The 17,837-nt window shown below is 42.7% G+C and overlaps 1 protein-coding gene across 5 annotated transcripts in view; it reads left to right on the top strand.

Moving 5' to 3' along the window:
• The first annotated feature begins 1,474 nt into the window (after window positions 1-1,474).
• Window positions 1,475-17,837, top strand: part of lsm14b (LSM family member 14B) — a 35,483-nt gene continuing 19,120 nt past the window's right edge. For 3 of the 5 annotated variants that reach the window (XM_072242426.1, XM_072242435.1, XM_072242417.1), the window contains exons 1-4: window positions 1,475-1,766; window positions 14,783-14,937; window positions 15,507-15,642; window positions 16,889-17,026. In XM_072242426.1, coding sequence (XP_072098527.1) covers window positions 1,646-1,766; window positions 14,783-14,937; window positions 15,507-15,642; window positions 16,889-17,026 — 550 coding nt within the window. In that variant the 5' untranslated portion in view covers window positions 1,475-1,645. The remainder of the gene's footprint in view (window positions 1,767-14,782; window positions 14,938-15,506; window positions 15,643-16,888; window positions 17,027-17,837) is intronic. The other 2 variants (XM_072242452.1, XM_072242445.1) reach the window with 1 other exon arrangement.

The raw sequence follows: 17,837 nt of genomic DNA, 5'->3' as shown, positions 1-17,837 counted from the left end.
CTTTACTGAAATTGGTCAGTGTTTGGGATGAAATGTTTTGGTGAATAGGTAAATGTTTCTAGCCGGATATCATGAAATCAATTACAGTAAGCTAACATTGATCACTACACCACCAATGAAATAAGTGACGGTTGATTTATATTTGAATATTGTGTAGACTCCTCTCACTGCATAGGTATTTGAAGTTTGTTCTGTATAGATGCTATTCTAAATTCTAATTATGTCACAAATAAACAGTAAATTGATGCCATGACTGCAAAAGCATTATAAAGTCACTGTGTAGCAGTATATGATGGGCATTATTATATTAGATTACTTCTGTGTATTGCATACACGTATTCTCACTAGTTAAAATTACGTTTATATCAATACTTTTTGGATTCAATTTTACTGGACAGGCACACAATACCATAGCAGAGTCCTCTTAGAGTTAGAACTGATCTATCTTATCCAAATATCGAGGTAACTGGAAATAAGTTTATAACGAAGAGTCCTCTATACATCAACTAAAATGTAGTTTGATCAACGATGAAAAATATGCGTGTGTGTGTGTATATATATATATATATATATTATATATACACTTTGCCACTGACATAATTGTACAGCAGAAAATAGTAATACACTCTATGGCCTGGTCCATTAACTAAATGTTTTTTTTAGCGGATATCAATTTATTATAAGCGTTCATTTTTAACGGCCAAGCAACCTCCAACCCACTTTTGTTTGCATTACCAAAGCATTAAAAAAGACGAAGTATAATTAAAGAGAATTTTGGTCATCGTAAAGGATAAATTAACCATGATTTAATTTAACGCTAATGCAACATATAACCTATTATGGTTGCCTTCCATATCAGGTGCCTATCCCACCACTGGTTCATGCAGTTTTACGTCGTGATGTCTCAACCATTTGTCTGAACACCTTAAAATGTTATAAGATAAAATGTATGTGCTTCTGTTACTCAGCAACCTTTATCTTTTCGAGTTGGGGGGAGGGGGTGGTATCCTCAAATCCCGTTTAAAACCTCCTATCGTCGACATTAAAACTATACCTACTGGTCATGGAAACCATAGCTAAGAGGAAACGTTTTTCACCACCTTCATTATACCGCTTATAATTTTGTAATTATAAGGCTACTTCAAAGTATTTGAGGACTTTGCATAATGCAAAGGGGGACACGCTCTTTATCGGATTAATGAAACCCAGTTGCCCTATGTTTGGAGAAACCCAGCTTGGGTTTTTCGATGCCATCTGCGCAAACGGATAATAGGCAATAAGCAAGGAGAGGGTTTAAACATATGAGGAAAGAGTAATGTGGGGGTGGGAGACCTGCAGTCCAAGCACAAGCAACATCAGTGCACACACCTGTCACCTGTTGCACATCTTCAGCCTGCAGTGACGGAACAGCGAGCTGCAGGGGGCGATGGTGGCGGGAGGGGCGCTCGGTGTACTGACGGTAGCCGCACGCCATATTTAAGCGACGAGAGGTGGGGGAAGAGGAGACATTTAGGGTTTGTGCGGGTGTGGAGTGGGGTCTTGCCCCTTCGCCGTCTTCATTTCGTGCGGTTCGGCCACAGGAGAGAGCGGTGGGGAGAGAGATTGACGAGCCACTCGCCAGACAGCATCCACGAAGCCCGTCACCATGAGCGGCGGGACGCCGTACATCGGCAGCAAGATCAGTCTCATCTCGAAGGCACAGATCCGCTACGAGGGCATTTTGTACACGATCGACACGGACAACTCGACCGTGGCTCTGGCTAAGGGTAAGGGGGAGCCCAGGGCTGTTCCTGCTGCCCTGCAAACCACAGCCACCGCAGGGTGACACCCATTCACACCGCTCCCGCAGTCCTCCGAGTAGCCCACCACCCGTTTTAGCAGACTCATCCTCTTCTCTGTCCCTTTTCAGCGGCCTCTTCTTACCCCACACATCCTTCAGTAGGTTTCGCCTGTCCCTCCCCCACCACCCCCACCAACGCTCTTCGGTGGGTTCTTTTCTTTCCGTCCCCTCCCCGTTTAGCCAGCACTGCCCCTCCCGCGCCCCCTTCCACCGGGCCCTTCTGCCCCTCCCCGCCCCTTTCAGCGGGCCATTCTCCCCTCTCCCCCAACCACACGCCTCTTCCAGCGGACTCTTCTCCCCCTCCCCCTGCCCCCTCCCCCCTCCCCACCACACACCCCCTTCCAGCGGGCTCTTCCCCCCCCTCCACCCCTTCCAGCGGGCTGATCGCCCCCCCCCCTTCCAGCGGGCTGATCGCCCCCCCCCTTCCAGCGGGCTGATCGCCCCCCCCTTCCAGCGGGCTGATCGCCCCCCCCTTCCAGCGGGCTGATCCCCCCCCCACGCCCCCCCTTCCAGCGGGCTGTTCGCCCCCCCCCCACACCCCCCCTTCCAGCGGGCTGTTCGCCCCCCCCCACACCCAGCGGGCTGTTCGCCCCCCCCCCACACCCCCCCTTCCAGCGGGCTGTTCGCCCCTCCCCCCCGACACTCCCCCTTCCAGCGGGCTCTTCGCCCCTCCCCCACACACACCCCCTTCCAGCGGGCTCTTCGCCCCTCCCCCACACACACCCCCTTCCAGCGGGCTCTTCGCCCCTCCCCCCACACCCCCCCCCCCTTCCAGCGGGCTCTTCTCGCCATTCTTCATCCCCAACACACCCCCTTCCAGCAGGCTGTTCTCTCCCCTCCAGTTCTTCATACTGCTCTTTTTCAACCCTCCACTTCTCCCCCCACCCCCAACAGGCTCTATCACTGCTCCTTCCCCTTCACCCTTTTTCCTGTTCTGTACTCTTTTCCCCCCCCCACTCCTGTCTCTCCTTCTCCCCCCTCCTCTCTCTCCTTCAGCCTCTGTCCAAATATTCCCTTACCCTTAAAGTTGTCCACTTTTTGCCAGTAACGTTTTCTCTTCACTTTTCTGGCTTGTATTATTTTGGTTTGGATGTGCATTTAATTAAGTTTTTCTCTATTGTTCAGAGAGACTTCTTCCTGTTGCCATTTTTTGATTGGTTCTTCTCTTGCTGATATTTAACGTGCCAACCAGATCCTGGCTCTTTGGAGGTTATTTAAGTATTATTTAGAACTTTTTGTATTCTAACATTTTCTACTTCTAGAGGTTAATGAAAACCTGAAATAAAAACAGAAATACTTGGTTCAGGTAGTGTCTGTAGGGGGAGGAACTGGGTTGGTATTGTCGTGGTTTCTCGTTTCTTACAAACAACAAGGAGACGCAGAAAATCCTTCAAGAAGTTTTAAACTTTAATTTGCAAATCAAAGCTGAGACAATCAGAAAGCTAGTAGCTGACTGCCCATCGAGGCTTGTACACAGCATTCTTTATAGCAATCTCCTATCTTAGCTACATTATCATATCCAGACGGCCTGTGATCACATATCATCAATACATCCGCTCTCGACCTTCCACTATTGTTTTACTCCCCAATTTAATTATGTCCTAGTTTACTTTTTAGACCAGGTGTCCCCTCATCCCTAACCACAGTTATTTCTTAATTGGTCTTGTTTTGACATACTGCCACATATTTCATTACCTTACTCGCCACTGTTATCTTCCTACTTGGTTTCATTCTAGTTCTCTTTATGAATTAATAGTGATTAGGTCAAAAGTCATGGCTACATAGTGAATACCCTCTATTCAGCTAGCAGTGGTTACATAGTAAATATAGAAAATATAATGTGTGCATTTGAGTGAATACTGAAATACTGTTGAGTAAATACTGTAATACATAGAAAATACAATGTATGCGTTTACATTTTCCAATATAATCCACCCTTTGAGACCCACAGGGTCTCATACAGAGAGAGAGAGGACTGAGAGTCTATGCACAAAAGCTCAAATAAAGCCACGCATTTACTCCCAAATTTGGGTTCAACTATAGTTTTCTGCACTTAAGACTCAAAGTGTTCTCTCCCTAACTCCCTAGGCCACTGAGCCAAAAACCCATCCCTTCGTAACTGAGACAGGAAAAAAGACTCAGGAGCCTTCACAGCCTAATCCCCACATACCTCATCTCTCTCCTGTTCGTCTTGCATGTCTCGTAGACTGTACAAATACATCATTGGTGTCTCCTTCTCCATAGGGCTCGACCCAACAATTTCCAGGAGCATCGGAAACCGTTTCATTGCAGCACGCACTACAAGCGACTTGAGGCATGGAAGAAAACAGCACAGAATGACCGCACAGCTTAGCAATACAATACCAATGGTTACTGCAATCTTGGTCAGCCATGCTCCCCATCCTCCTAGTTTACTATTTAACCAGTCAAAGAACTGGTGTCCAAACTCTGCATTTTGTTTAACTTCTTTCTTAAATTTTTCAGTTTATTCATTGCTCTGGTAAACGATCCCTCCAGACTAGTATTATTCGGTATAAAAGTACAGCACTGTTCCCCAAACATTACACAAACTCCTCCTTTCTCTGCCAATAGCCAGTCTAGTACCTGTCTATTCTGCCATGCCACTCTACTGGTTGCATCTAGCTGCTGTCCCAAGGCCTCTAGTGCATCATCAGTGTAGTTAATGAATCTCTGTTGATTATAATATATATAATTTATCCATTCAACATTTTTACTAACCCCTATTATAGGTGTAAGTGCCTCCCAGCCCGCAGCAATCTCATTTCTTGCCTTAAATTCATTAGGTATATCTCTCGGCTGTCCTATACTGTCGATTTGGATTGTTGGATCAGGTTCATATTTTCTCTTCCTTCGTCGCAGTATCTGCTGCTTCAGAGCGTCAAATTGTACTTCAGGGGATACTACAACTTCTTGAATCAGCATAACTCGTGTACATGTACCTGTCCAACCGAGGGGGAGCGTGGATCTCAGACCTCCCTCCTTCCCACAGAGCCACCAGGTATCTGCTAACGGGGTGGTCTAGGCATCCAGTGCACCATCGAGCAGAGGGGTACCTGTCTTGTATCTCTGGCCTGGGGTTACATCCCAAGTCTCAGCACAGTTACCACTGTAATGTCCAACCAAGAGATCACCCGTCCGTGTGAAACATTCATAACTCAAATGCTCCTGCACTTTGAGCTTTTCAAATGTGGATGTCTGGCTTCTTTTATTCATAGTCCACGGTCTGCTGTAATTACAGTTAGAGGCAAGCTTGTTTTGATCATACTGCGAGGAAGCCTGGTATAACATACACCAATAAGGGCACATTGGTGTGTTATCAATACATTTCCGATAACAAGGATCTATCCCGCTACAAATTCCCATACTGCAGGTCTTGACTATACTTGGACACTGCTGCGCACACTGCCCCCTCCACTCCTTTCGCCATTGCACGCAGGTGGAAGAGTTGTATGGCATGGGGACTACATATTGTGCTGGATTTGCTCTTGAGCATACATAACAATTTTGTCTCTTCATCATCCCTGCTGTATAATTTGCCCATTGGTACCATATGTTCTGGTACCATGGTACGGAGGTAATCGTTGTGCTCCTCTTACTCCTTTCTCTCAGGCTTTGTGGGATCCTAACAGTCCCATGCCACATCTGCCAAATTAATGGTCTCCAAATCTGCACAAGAGTATCTGAGTGTATCATCCCGGGGGGCAGGACTGGTCGCCCCCAAGTCGTCCCCATTATCCGAAAGAGTACTACCATCCATAACCCCATCCTTAGGATCTTCGGGCCTGTCCTCAGGACCAAAAATTTCCCTTATTACTTGGTCAAGTTCCTGCGGTTCAGTGTCAGCTTCTTGTTGCTCTTGTCTGTCCCCTACTGTTTGTTCCTCTTCACCACTTACCTCGGGTGGCTCACCTGACTGTACCTGTGGGATTGCTCTTGTGCAGTGATTGAGATGATACCAGGTGGAGCGTCCTTCCGCTTGAACTGCGGTGGGTGATGCTTTGGTTACTATAAAGGGCCCTTCCCTTCTGGGTTCGTTCCACTTTCTTCGAAACGCTCACACGTAGACCTGATCGCCTGGCTTGATTGGTCCTTCCCCTTGATCAATCTCTGGCTCTTTCTGTTTTTCCTGTACATAAATAGACTTATGCATCATAGTTAATTGCCGTATGTATTGTTTTAATTCCAATTCCAGTTGTTCTAAACTAGGCCCTTTATATGGTCCTCTCCACCGGGGCACTGGCATGGGCCTTCCGGTTAGCATTTCATGCGATGTTAGACACGTCATCCGATTAGTCTGCATGCGGTAACTCATTAATGCTAACGGTTAGTACCTGCACAGATTTTGTTTAGTTTGGTTTTTAAGGTCCCATTAATTCTTTCCACCATACCGTGCGACTGAGGGTGATACACACATCCAAATCTGCTTTATTCTCAGTGCTTGCAGTATTAACTTGACCACTTTTTGAATGAAAGCTGAACCATTGTCTGAGCTAATTTCTGTCGGTATCCCAAACCTTGGGATCACTTCGTTTGTCAGAAATTTCACCACTGTTCCTGCCCCTTGATCTTTCGAGGGTACTGCCTCTACCCATCTGCTGAATCTGTCGATTACCATCAACATGTATCTTTTCCCTCTTACTGTTTTTATCATGTCTACATAGTCAATCACTAGGTGTTTAAATGGCCCTTCAGGTACGGGTATATGACCTATTGGGGTTGTAATTCCTTTCCGATTATTATTCTGCACACATACCTCGCACTGTGACAACACATGGTCTACTGAAGCCTGTAAATAAGGCGACCAAAATCCATCCTTTTTTATTTTTCTTATTTCTTCCCCCCTTGCACAGTGATCCATCCCATGTGCTTCTGAGATCAGGATAGTCAGTAAAGGGGTGGGAGCTACCAGTAGGCCATCTTCCGTGGTCCATAGGCCTTCCGGGATTTCCTTGGCCCCCCCCCCCCCCTCATCTCCACAGGGTTTGTTCTGCCAAAGTTGCCTTTCCCTGTATTTCGATTAGGTCCTCTACTATAGGTTCCGGCTCTAGACTTACCTGGGGTGCGCTGACAACAGATGTACACCCGGACGCTTTCCTGGCTGCTTCATCTGCAGCTTGATTTCCCTTTGTTACTGTATCATTTCCTTTTTTATGTGCCTGGCATTTTACTATAGCCAGTGCTTTAGGTTTCATCAGCGCTTTTATTAGATCTAAAATCTGCTGACAGTGCTGTATGGGATCTCCATTGCTCTTTTTAAAACCTCTCTGTTTCCACACTGTAGATTACTCCCCAAGCTTGTATGTCCTGCTTCCTTCATTATTTTCCTTAGTGGCATTACAATTTCAGCATATTCCTCAATCCAATCTGAACTATATCCTGTCAGTCCCAGAAACGTCATCATCTGTCTCACTGTCTGGGGCTTGGGAGCTTTAGTTATAGCCTCAATTTGATCCGGCGCTATCACCTTCACTCCCTTGGATATCACTCTACCTAGGTATTCTACCTGTTGCTTGCAAAATTGCAGCTTCTTTCTAGATACCTTATGCCCTCCATGCGCTAGTCTCTCTAAAAGGGTTATGGTATCCTATTCACACTGTCCCTCACTTTCGGAGCAAATCAACAAATCATCCACATACTGTATCAATGTACTTTCCAACGATGTGCCCTCTAGGTCCGCCTTTAACACTTGATTAAATACGTGTGGTGAATGTTTAAATCCTTGAGGCATTCTAGTATAGGTATACTGGTTGTTTCTGTATGTAAATGCAAATAGGTACTGACACTGATCTGCCAGGGGAACGCTGAAAAAAACGCTGCCTCTGGTGGAACATTAGTCAAGAGCGTGTGTGGGTTGGGAACTACCGCTGGCCAGTCCTCCATTACCTCATTCACTGCTTGGAAGTCATGCACCAGTCTCCATTTAGATTTATCCGCTTTAAGGACCGGTAACAGTGGGGTATTACATGGGCTGTCTGTCCTTAAGTACTCCTGCCTCCAGTAGCCCCTGTATCATTGGCGCTATTCCCTCTTCTGCCTCTGGCTTCAGGGGATATGGTGGTCTCCTGGGTGGAACTGCTCCCTTTTTCAGCTTTATTTCTACCGGACTAGCTGTTCTTATTTTCCCTACATCCGTGTCATGTTGTGACCACAGGATAGATGGTAACCTATCCAGCTTGTTATCTCTCTGCTGGCCTTCCTCCTTACCCAATAACGTCAGGTGTGGTTGGGGAGTTACTTCGACCTCCTTTGCTGTTCCTACCATATCTATATCTACCTCTATTTTAAAGTAGTCGTTGTCTCCCGATACCCACACCTGTGGCATAATTTTCCTCCACACTGCCACGATTCCAGCGTGCTTTACTAAGGGTCCTAGGTCTTTCGACTGATGTCCCTCATTTACTAGCAGTGTTATGTGGGGCTCAGCTTCCGGTATCCTGTACCATTTCTCCAAGAAAGTATTCCACCTGACTTGCAGGGCTGCCCCTTGTCTCCCAATTATTATAGCTTCTCCTCTTAGGTGCTGTCGGTTACCTGCCTCCCTGTACCATCTCTCCTCTAACTCTCTGTTCTGAGTTTCGTCAAAAATCACTGTGCAATGTAACTCGGATTTGGGCGCTACGGCCTGGGGCAATATAGCCTGCACGCCCTTTTTCCATTTTTCCCAGATTTCCCAGATCTGATCTTCTATGTCTCCTATCCAAAAGACATTAGCTTTCTTGACTTCCCGCACTAGTAATTGAGTATTTACTCTTTCCACACTCAACCCACTTCTGGTACATTCTAATTTTAATTCTAGTTTTAATAGGGCATCTCTGCCTAGCAAATTCACCGGAGTTCCTTTGGACACTAATATCGGCAAAACTATTCCTTTGCTGCCCATCCTTAATCTCACTGGAGCTGTACATTGTGTCAACTGTGTTTTTCCCGAGAACCCTACAGTCTTAATAAATTTTCCTGACATGGGAAGGTGAAGGGCATACTGCGGCTGTACGCAAGTATACGTGGCTCCAGTATCTATCATCAATGGTGTCAGCTGCCCTTCTAACACAACCTGAACAATGGGTTCCTCCTCTGCCTCCCTTGTTATCACTGGGTAGTGTCCCTTCCCACCTGGGTTCTCTGGGCACCCCTAATGTCTTGCATAGGGGTTCACGGGTCCATTCGGCCCTGCGGGGTCTGGTCCTTGGCTAGACTGTGGTTCCCCTCTCATTGATTCCTGCTGGTATGTGACGGCCCATGGCCTAAGTGGACAGTCCCTTCTTATGTGTCCTGTCTGGTTACATCCCCAGCACCGTCTCTGCATCTCTCTTCCCCCTTGTTTCCTTACTGGTCCTTCCTGCCCATAACCTCTCTGCCCCCCCTCCTTGGGATTTCCAGTCCTGTCTGGGCTGCTGTTTAAATTTATCCTGTCCCTGATAGGGCATTTGTGGAAAAGCACCCCCAAAGACGTTTATTATTGGCATGGGGTTTTCTGGGCCCTGTCTTACGGCACGACCGGTCCCTCCATATAATGGCATTTCATTCATTTCAACGGCTGTGCTTAAATCGGTCATTGCTGGCAGCATCTTCTTGCCTTTTTCTTTTTCCTTCTTTTTAAGTTCTTCAAGCTGCATTTGTATCAGCTTTCTTTGCACTTCTTCTTGCTGCTCAGTCAACTTTCGTTTGTCTTTTCAATATTTTTCGACCGCATGGACTACGTGGTCCCTGAATTCCTGTGGGGTCATTGACATCAGTCCAACCACTTCCTCAAGTTTAGACTTAACTTGGGAAGGCATCGCATCCAAAACAGCATTTCGGAATATCCAAGTCATAAATGGGTTGCCTTCCACCTCTTGTTCAGTTTCCAGTCTCCACCTTTTCAACTGATTTTCTATATAGGCTACTGGATTTTCAGTGTCTCCCAGTGGATCCCCTTTCATGGCTTTGGGGTCCATTTTGGGTGGATAGAGCTCCCTGAGGGCCCCCCATACCCTCTGCCTCACTGCGTCAAATCTGGCCCCGTCAATCAGTGTGCTGTCCGCATTCTGTATGCCAGCCGCTTCCATCAACTCTTATAGTTTGGAGGTTCCCATCAGCCTTATCAGCAGCACCTTCAAATCTCCCATAGCCAACATTCGTCCCGTGGTTTCTTCCTCAAAGGCCCTAATCCACTTCCCTGCACCCTCATGTAGGTTGGGCAGGGTGCTTTTCAGCCATTCCAAGCCCTGGGATCCCCAAGGAATATACTGCACTTGTCCCAATCCTTTTACTAACAATGGCATCATTCTCCCTTTCCTTTCCCACATCTCCTGACTCTCCTCCTCGCCTGACTCCCCATCTGTTTCTGAGCACGTTTTCACTGGCTGCCACATGATTCTTTCCGGGGTTTCCTATCTCCCTTGGCCTCCTCGTGGAGTTCTTTCTTTCTGCCTTGAGCTAGCATTTGCTTTGGCCCATGCGAAATCCTCAAACTCTCGTTGGAAATTCAGTCTGCGCTGTAATTCCCTAATCTCTCCCTCTGTTTCTAATATCTGCCTTTTCACGCTCTCTTTTTCCCCTTCAAGGCTCCTGTCTCCTATCCTCTGCCTACATTCTCCGGCACCTTCTCTTTCGTTACTTAACTCTTGCTCTCCCGACAAGTTACCTTCTGCTCTGGCCTGTTCAGTTCCGTGCCCATATAACAAAGATTTCTCTTCATCCCTTTTCGCTTTTAATTCCTGTAACCCTTTGATCTCTTCTACTATTTCCCGTCTCTCTTGCTCTATCTTTGCCCTGTCTTCCTCTATTACCTTCCGTAGTTCCTCCCGCTCCTTTTCGTGATTCTTTCTTTCCTCCTCGGTATCCCAGACTTTAATTTCTCCATTTAGATCCACTCTTCCTGTTATCATCGGACATTGCTTAAGGGTTTCTTTCTCATAATAGGGAGGAGGTTTTTCTACGTCTTTCAGGTCTGGGTATAAAGCCGAAGCCGACTCCCTGTTATGCTTTTCCTTTTCTTTATCAGACTGCTCGTTTCGTTTCTCAATGTCTTTTTTACTTACTATTAATATACCTCCTGTCTTTCTTAATCTTTCTCCCTCCATCCTAAAGAGTTTTAACACTTCCATTTCTTGTTCCCTTTTTCCTTCTCTTTTCTTAGATTTATCTTTGGGTTTGTGATTTTTAATTAGCGCTTCCATTTCCTCAAATGAGCTTACATCAAATGTTCTTTCTCTTGGCCATTTCGTGACCAGTTCTTTAGTTCTTTTTTCCCATTTTTCTGAAATTTCCACGATCTTACCTTGACACACCGGGAATTTTCTGCTCAATATTTCTACTGCTGTTCCTTTCTCTGTCATGTTGCTCTCTTTTTCCTTTTTCTATTATGGTATTTTTAGAATCTCACTACTTGCCTACTTAATAGTACTATTTTTCTAACTCTATTTCTATGCCTAGCCTTATGGTTTATCTCACCAGCGTCTGAATTCTCTATCAAACTATCTTTGTCTCTTACTACGTTCTGCCCGTGCAGACCCCTACTTAGGGCAGTATCCACAGAACCTTTTACACCTCGCCTATGCAGACCCTTACACTTCTTAAGGCGGTATTCACGAGGATTTTTAATTTGCACCTCGCCTATGCAGACCCTTACACTTCTTAAGGCGGTATTCACGAGGATTTTTAATTCTCCTTCCCTGCCTGTTCAGACCTTCGTTTCGTGCGAAGCGATATCCACAGGGACTTAGCAACACCACATGGAATTTTCTTACTTAACTTATTATTACTTTATTCGTACTTACCCCCACTGCAGTGTTCTTGATTAATCCTCTGAGCCTCCTTTTATCCCCGATTCTGCCAGATTCTTTGGATCGGAGAGACCTTCCGGCAGTTGCTTCACACTTCTGAGGCCCCGAGACCCCCCAAAACCAACAGAATTCTTAGTCCGAATTATCGCAAAAGGTGCTCACTTTTTTCTTTGGGTGCACCCTTAATTCTGTTAGCCTCGTGAGGGTCCCCGACGGACCAGGAAGCGTCCCAATCTGCCGTTCCCTTCCTCGCAGGTCTCTATCCGATCCTGTTCGTGACGCCAATTTTGTCGTGGTTTCTCATTTCTTACAAACAACAAGGAGACGCAGAAAATCCTTCAAGAAGTTTTAAACTTTAATTTGCAAATCAAAGCTGAGACAATCAGAAAGCTAGTAGCTGACTGCCCATCGAGGCTTGTACACAGCATTCTTTATAGCAATCTCATATCTTAGCTACATTATCATATCCAGACGGCCTGTGATCACATATCATCAATACATCCGCTCTCGACCTTCCACTATTGTTTTACTCCCCAATTTAATTATGTCCTAGTTTACTTTTTAGACCAGGTGTCCCCTCATCCCTAACCACAGTTATTTCTTAATTGGTCTTGTTTTGACATACTGCCACATATTTCATTACCTTACTCGCCACCGTTATCTTCCTACTTGGTTTCATTCTAGTTCTCTTCATGAATTAATAGTGATTAGGTCAAAAGTCATGGCTACATAGTGAATACCCTCTATTCAGCTAGCAGTGGTTACATAGTAAATATAGAAAATATAATGTGTGCATTTGAGTGAATACTGAAATACTGTTGAGTAAATACTGTAATACATAGAAAATACAATGTATGCGTTTACATTTTCCAATAGTATTCCGGGTTGATCTTGAAAAATGATGCCTCCTGACTTGAGATTTTTCCAGCACTTTGCAGAAGCCAGAAGTCAGAAACAAAAGCCATTTTGCTTTTGTTATGAAAATCTGACTTGTCCATGAAATGTTTGGTTAGTGTCAATGGCCGTGGTTAACATTGATATGTTTACGGTTTTAACTCTGTCCTGCTTGAGGTATCCACAATATAGCCTTAAAGGCTTTCACTGCATGTTAATTTGTATGTTGCAGAATTTTAGCTTAAACTATAACAGCAAATTAGTGTATAATTTAGACAACTAAAAGTGGTTCACTATTGATGATCATGTAATTTAGTGAGCAATCTGTTTGCTTGTCAAAATATTTTTATCATCATACTCAAACTGGGAAATGCCACTTAAAAAAATGGTTTGCGTTATCTTCTTGCTCTCTAGTCTTAAAGAGCTAGGAGAATTGGGTAGGTCAAATCATGAAATGAGAAAAGTGTTATTTTTATACAAGGTTTGTCTCTGATCTTAGTTTTGAAAATTGTTGATCAAATCTGAGTTATAAATTAAGATTGAATAGATTAGGACTTTATTTGATAGTATGGATATGGTTCGGAAGCAGGTCGATGGGAGTAGGCAGTTCAAACGGTTCATCATAGACTAGATTGGCTGAAGGGGCTGTTTCTGCTGTATTTCTGAGTCTCTATGCAATCAAAATCAAATTCAAGTTTAATTATCATTCAGCCATACATAAAAACAGCAGAATAAAATAGTCCATTCTTTTGGTTTACAACTGATTTAATACTGTTGAATTTAATCTTAATAATACAATAGGCACTAATAGTTAACAATCTTGCATAAAGTCGATTGTGCTTTTTTAACATACTATTTGTAACTGAATTGCTTTCAAAATTACTTTAGATTTAATATTTTAAATGTACATTTTGCTGCTTATTCCTTTTGAGGAATCCTTTGCATTATGTTGTAGAGTTCTAGCATCTGTCAAGAATGCGATAGATCAAAGTATTTATAATATGCAAAGTTGCAGTGTGGATTTATTTGCCTTCAGAGAAAAATGCAACTTAAACCCAGAGAATCGTGAGTGTAGGCATCCTAGATATTAGCTGTTCAGCAAAGCTGTTGTTGTACAAGCAATTGTTTAACACAAAGCTTTTTGAAAACAGTCTGCTTTGAAAGTCATTTATTTAGTATTCTTCTTAGAATGATTACTCCAGTCAAAAACAAATATAGCAGGTAGGTAGGGTAGGAAAGAAAATCTGCTATACTTAATTGACTGGGGCATTGAGCATAGAAGTAGCTAAACCATGTTGCAGCTGTTTATAACTTTGATTAGGCCACATTTGGAGTTCTCTGTGTGGCTGTGGTCACTGCATTACAGGAAGGATGGTGAGGATTGATTTGTACTGCATCAAGGTTGGCACAGACATTATGGGTTGAAGAACATCATCTTGTGCTTTGCTGTTCTAAAGCAGCATTAAATAGTTTCAAATTTGTTAACCTGACTGGTTTTGCATTGGACATGAGACATGTATGTTGGCATTTATTCTCTAGATCTAATTGTTTCTGAGCTGATGGGACTGTTAAAGACTAATCGCTTGGTAGATTTAGAGTCTCATGTACATCAATTGAAATAAGGGCAAAAGTGGCAGTGACGTGGAAAGGAGGTGTTGGCACAGGATTAGAATCTGGCCATTGGCCCATTTATTACAGAAATGCAATGGAAAATACAGCAAATCCTTGTAATTGCAGCAATTATGGAAAATTATCTTGCATCTTGCTATTTAATCACTTCTATAGCAAAAGCGAGTACATCTGACTGATCTCGGTCAAATGTTGTCCTCTTTTTTTTCTTGTGTGCCATACTCTGCCAGAGCCTCAGCGACCACTCTTCAAGTGGTTGTCTTGGAGGAAAGATTCTGTGAGTGGTCCCCCATGCCCTTCTCACAGCGCAGTTATTTTTTTTACGAGGCCGAGTTGCGAGCTCAACACTCAACCCCGCACAGATGGAAAGTGTGCCCGGGAGTGGCCCGACTGGATTCGAACTCGGGAACCTTCACCCTGGAGTCCGTCGCTGATGTCACTGTGCTACCAGCCAGCCTAGAGTTGTCCTCTACTGGATTCATTTTCCACATTAGAATTTAATGCAGTTCACTAACTGTTAACAATTATTTTTTAATTGATTCATGGGTGGTTTCATGTTTAAGTTAATACTTTTGTGGTCCATATGGATTCTTCATTATTTTCCATGCATGATACTAGGATTTTTTTTTGGTAGTGAGATCATTTGGTACAGAAGACCGGCCCACGGACAGACCTGTTGCCCCAAGAGATGAAATTTATGAATACATTATCTTTCGAGGCAGTGATATCAAAGATATTACTGTGTGTGAACCTCCAAAGCCTCAACCCCAGGATCCTGCTATTGTACAGGTAAATATCTAAAGATTTTAAATAAGTTAATCTGGCTTTAAAGTATTTGTGAAATTAAGTCTTTCTAGTATAGTAATTAACTTGAATATTATGTAATTATTGGCCTTGTTCACAAAAATCTTTAACAATGCAATATGTATTACTTGGGTGTGTGAGAGGAGGGACCAACAGAAATTGTTATTTTAAACAGAATTTTTTTTCCTTTTTTAAGTTAATGACTCATCCAAAGTAATTTTGTTACCTTTAAACTGATCCATTGGCTCTTGATGGTGATGGATTCTTCAGGTATTACTTGAATAATTCAACTTTTTGATTGAAGTCAACCACTTGTGCTTCATATTACCCCAACGATAAGGTAAATAAGTTGCCACACCACCTTTCTCAGTTTAGGGCCATAAAGAAATAACCAGTTTAGCTTTCTCTGAAATTGTTTCTTAAAGTGATCTTGTGATATGTTGGTTCAGAAATTTACAGAAAGAACTGTGAATGTAACGACATGTAAATGATATTGTAGGACCTAGTATGTGCCACTAATAGTGTCAGCATGACATAACTTTTTTTCCTTCTAGTCTTCATTAAGCACTTCATCAAATGCTTCATATCAACCTCCTACGTCATACAGTCCTTTCCGAAGTATGACTCCATATAGCCAATTTGCTGGAGGATCCCTGGTTGGACAACAGTATGGTGCCACTGTGGGCTTAGGTTAGTGTACTGTCTGCTGCATAATTTGCATGTAATAATTGTATTTTAAGTAATATTACTGTATGAGTCCCAGAATGTCAATTCCAAGTCCCTGCTATTTTACAGATGGATATCTGAAAGATTTTTTTTCTCTTTGATGCTCTTAGTTGGTGCACATTCAAAAATGCTTTACTAAGACTTGCTATGTAACTTCGAACTGTAGCTTTAGTTGAATCCAATGTGAAGTAAATAAAATAGTGATTAGTACATTACCTCACGGTTTGCCAGATCCAAGTTGCAGTCACTTGTCCTCAATGATTCATAATGTCTTTTTTAAAAAAGTCAATGAATGTGCTGAATTTAGTTGCAATAATTTACCAGATTTTCTTCAACTTCCACTAGACAAAGGTTAAGGCAAAGATCTGAATTATGGCTGTGATTTGGCATGTAAATATTTGTGTGTGTTTGTGTAATCACCTCTTAGAATGTTGTTCACGTCATTGCTTATTCAACTATTGCGTTGACTGTTGTGATTGCAAAACACCTAATAATATTCTTAAAAGTTTTGACAAAATAAGTGTCTTTAAAGCTGAAATGGTTGAGCCCCTTCAATTATTCCAAGTCTATATAGAGGTCTGGTTTGTTTCTAAAGCTTCCTAGTAATACACTAAGGTGCTACTGCTACAGATGAGAATCCAAATTTGACTGCATCTGTAGACTTGGTTTCCAGAGTAGTTTTGAGTTAAGAAACCCATGATGTGAAATCATTTCTTGTTTTAAAACTAAACTTGATTTTAACAAGCTTGATTTGTGTATAAGATTGATTCCTTGTAGTCAAAATGTTTGGAAGTTTGATTTTTACAATAAAACTGAGTACTGCAATATTCTTCATCCTATGCCAGAGTATTTGGATCTTTGGAAAAAAACACTGAATGGAATTTTGACTACTTTGTGACATTAGCACTACCCCTCATCCATCCATCTTTTTGAATTATCTGTTGCTGGAGATGAAGGTTCTGGTGGTAAATTCATTTTAGCTTACTGCTGGGTTTTTCACCTTTGGCTGCCTTTCTCCTCTAATTTTACTCTGATTTTGCACCACATCGTATGTAATTTGTTGTTGTGGATTTTAAGATTACTTTTGACGATTAATGTCTAATGGAGTTATTGTAAAGTATCTTTAGAATTTGAAGATAATTTTTGTCAAAGTTGGCAGCATTGATCCTCTGGTTCCCTTTTTTTTTTCTCTTTCCTGCACTCTTAACAGGATGTTCAACACCCACTCAAATCACAACTGTTTCTCAGTCCAGTACTGATAGTCCTCCCTCACCTCAACCAGCCTTTACAGAGCTTGAAATACCTCCTGATCCAGCACCTTTGCAGAAAAGCCAACTGATTTCTCAGGGTAACGTCTGTCTGTAGTCTGCTTAAGGTTGTTTGTTATTATACTAGGTAGATGGTATTCTGTCTTGCCATTCTGAAATGTGCCTTCATCCAGCATGTGATACTTATTTGGATTTTTGTTTACTGAAGTATTTTTATCTAATTCATAAATATGATAAGAGACAAGCTCATCGTATGTATAGAATTCCAAAACAGTAGTCCAGGTGGATTCCATTTATTCCTAATTTGACTGTATCAAGTTTAGCCAGTTTGGTTTTAATTGACTTTTCACCTCTAAATGATATCAAACTTTTTATAAATATATTCTTACAAATAGTTAATATTAAATTCTTGTTTTAAAAACCTAATGGTATGCAAGTAGTGAACTTGCGATTTGCTTGTCTCATCACTGGTGTTCAGGGATTTCATCACTGATGTATTGCAATGCTTTGTGTTTTTTTCAGTTTCCTCATCCTTATTACCTATACTAATCTTTTGGCATGCAGACAGAGTATGATAAGGGGAACACGTGGCCCTCCAATTTGGAGTAATGTGATCCTCTTGTAATACTTAAGCCATTCCATATATTTTTAAAGTTTTATTGCACTTAAAGCTGTATTTTTCTATTGAGATTTCCCTTCCAATTTTAAATAATGGAAATTCCATCACCAGTATTGAGTTGGGCATGTGCAATCACCATGTTGATTTGGTTCTTGTGCAGCTACTTTTATTCTGAGATGCAGTTGGTTCTTTGTTAGTTCCATTGTACTGGGCAGAAATATGATTTAGTGCATAAGTAGCTAACAGCTGACTTGAATAGATTGTTTCTTTGC

This window comes from Mobula birostris, chromosome 2 (assembly GCF_030028105.1).
Source record: "Mobula birostris isolate sMobBir1 chromosome 2, sMobBir1.hap1, whole genome shotgun sequence".
Classification (NCBI taxonomy): Eukaryota; Metazoa; Chordata; class Chondrichthyes; order Myliobatiformes; family Myliobatidae; genus Mobula; species Mobula birostris.
Note: the sequence above shows the minus strand (reverse complement) of the source record. Positions and strands in the feature narration are given on the sequence as shown.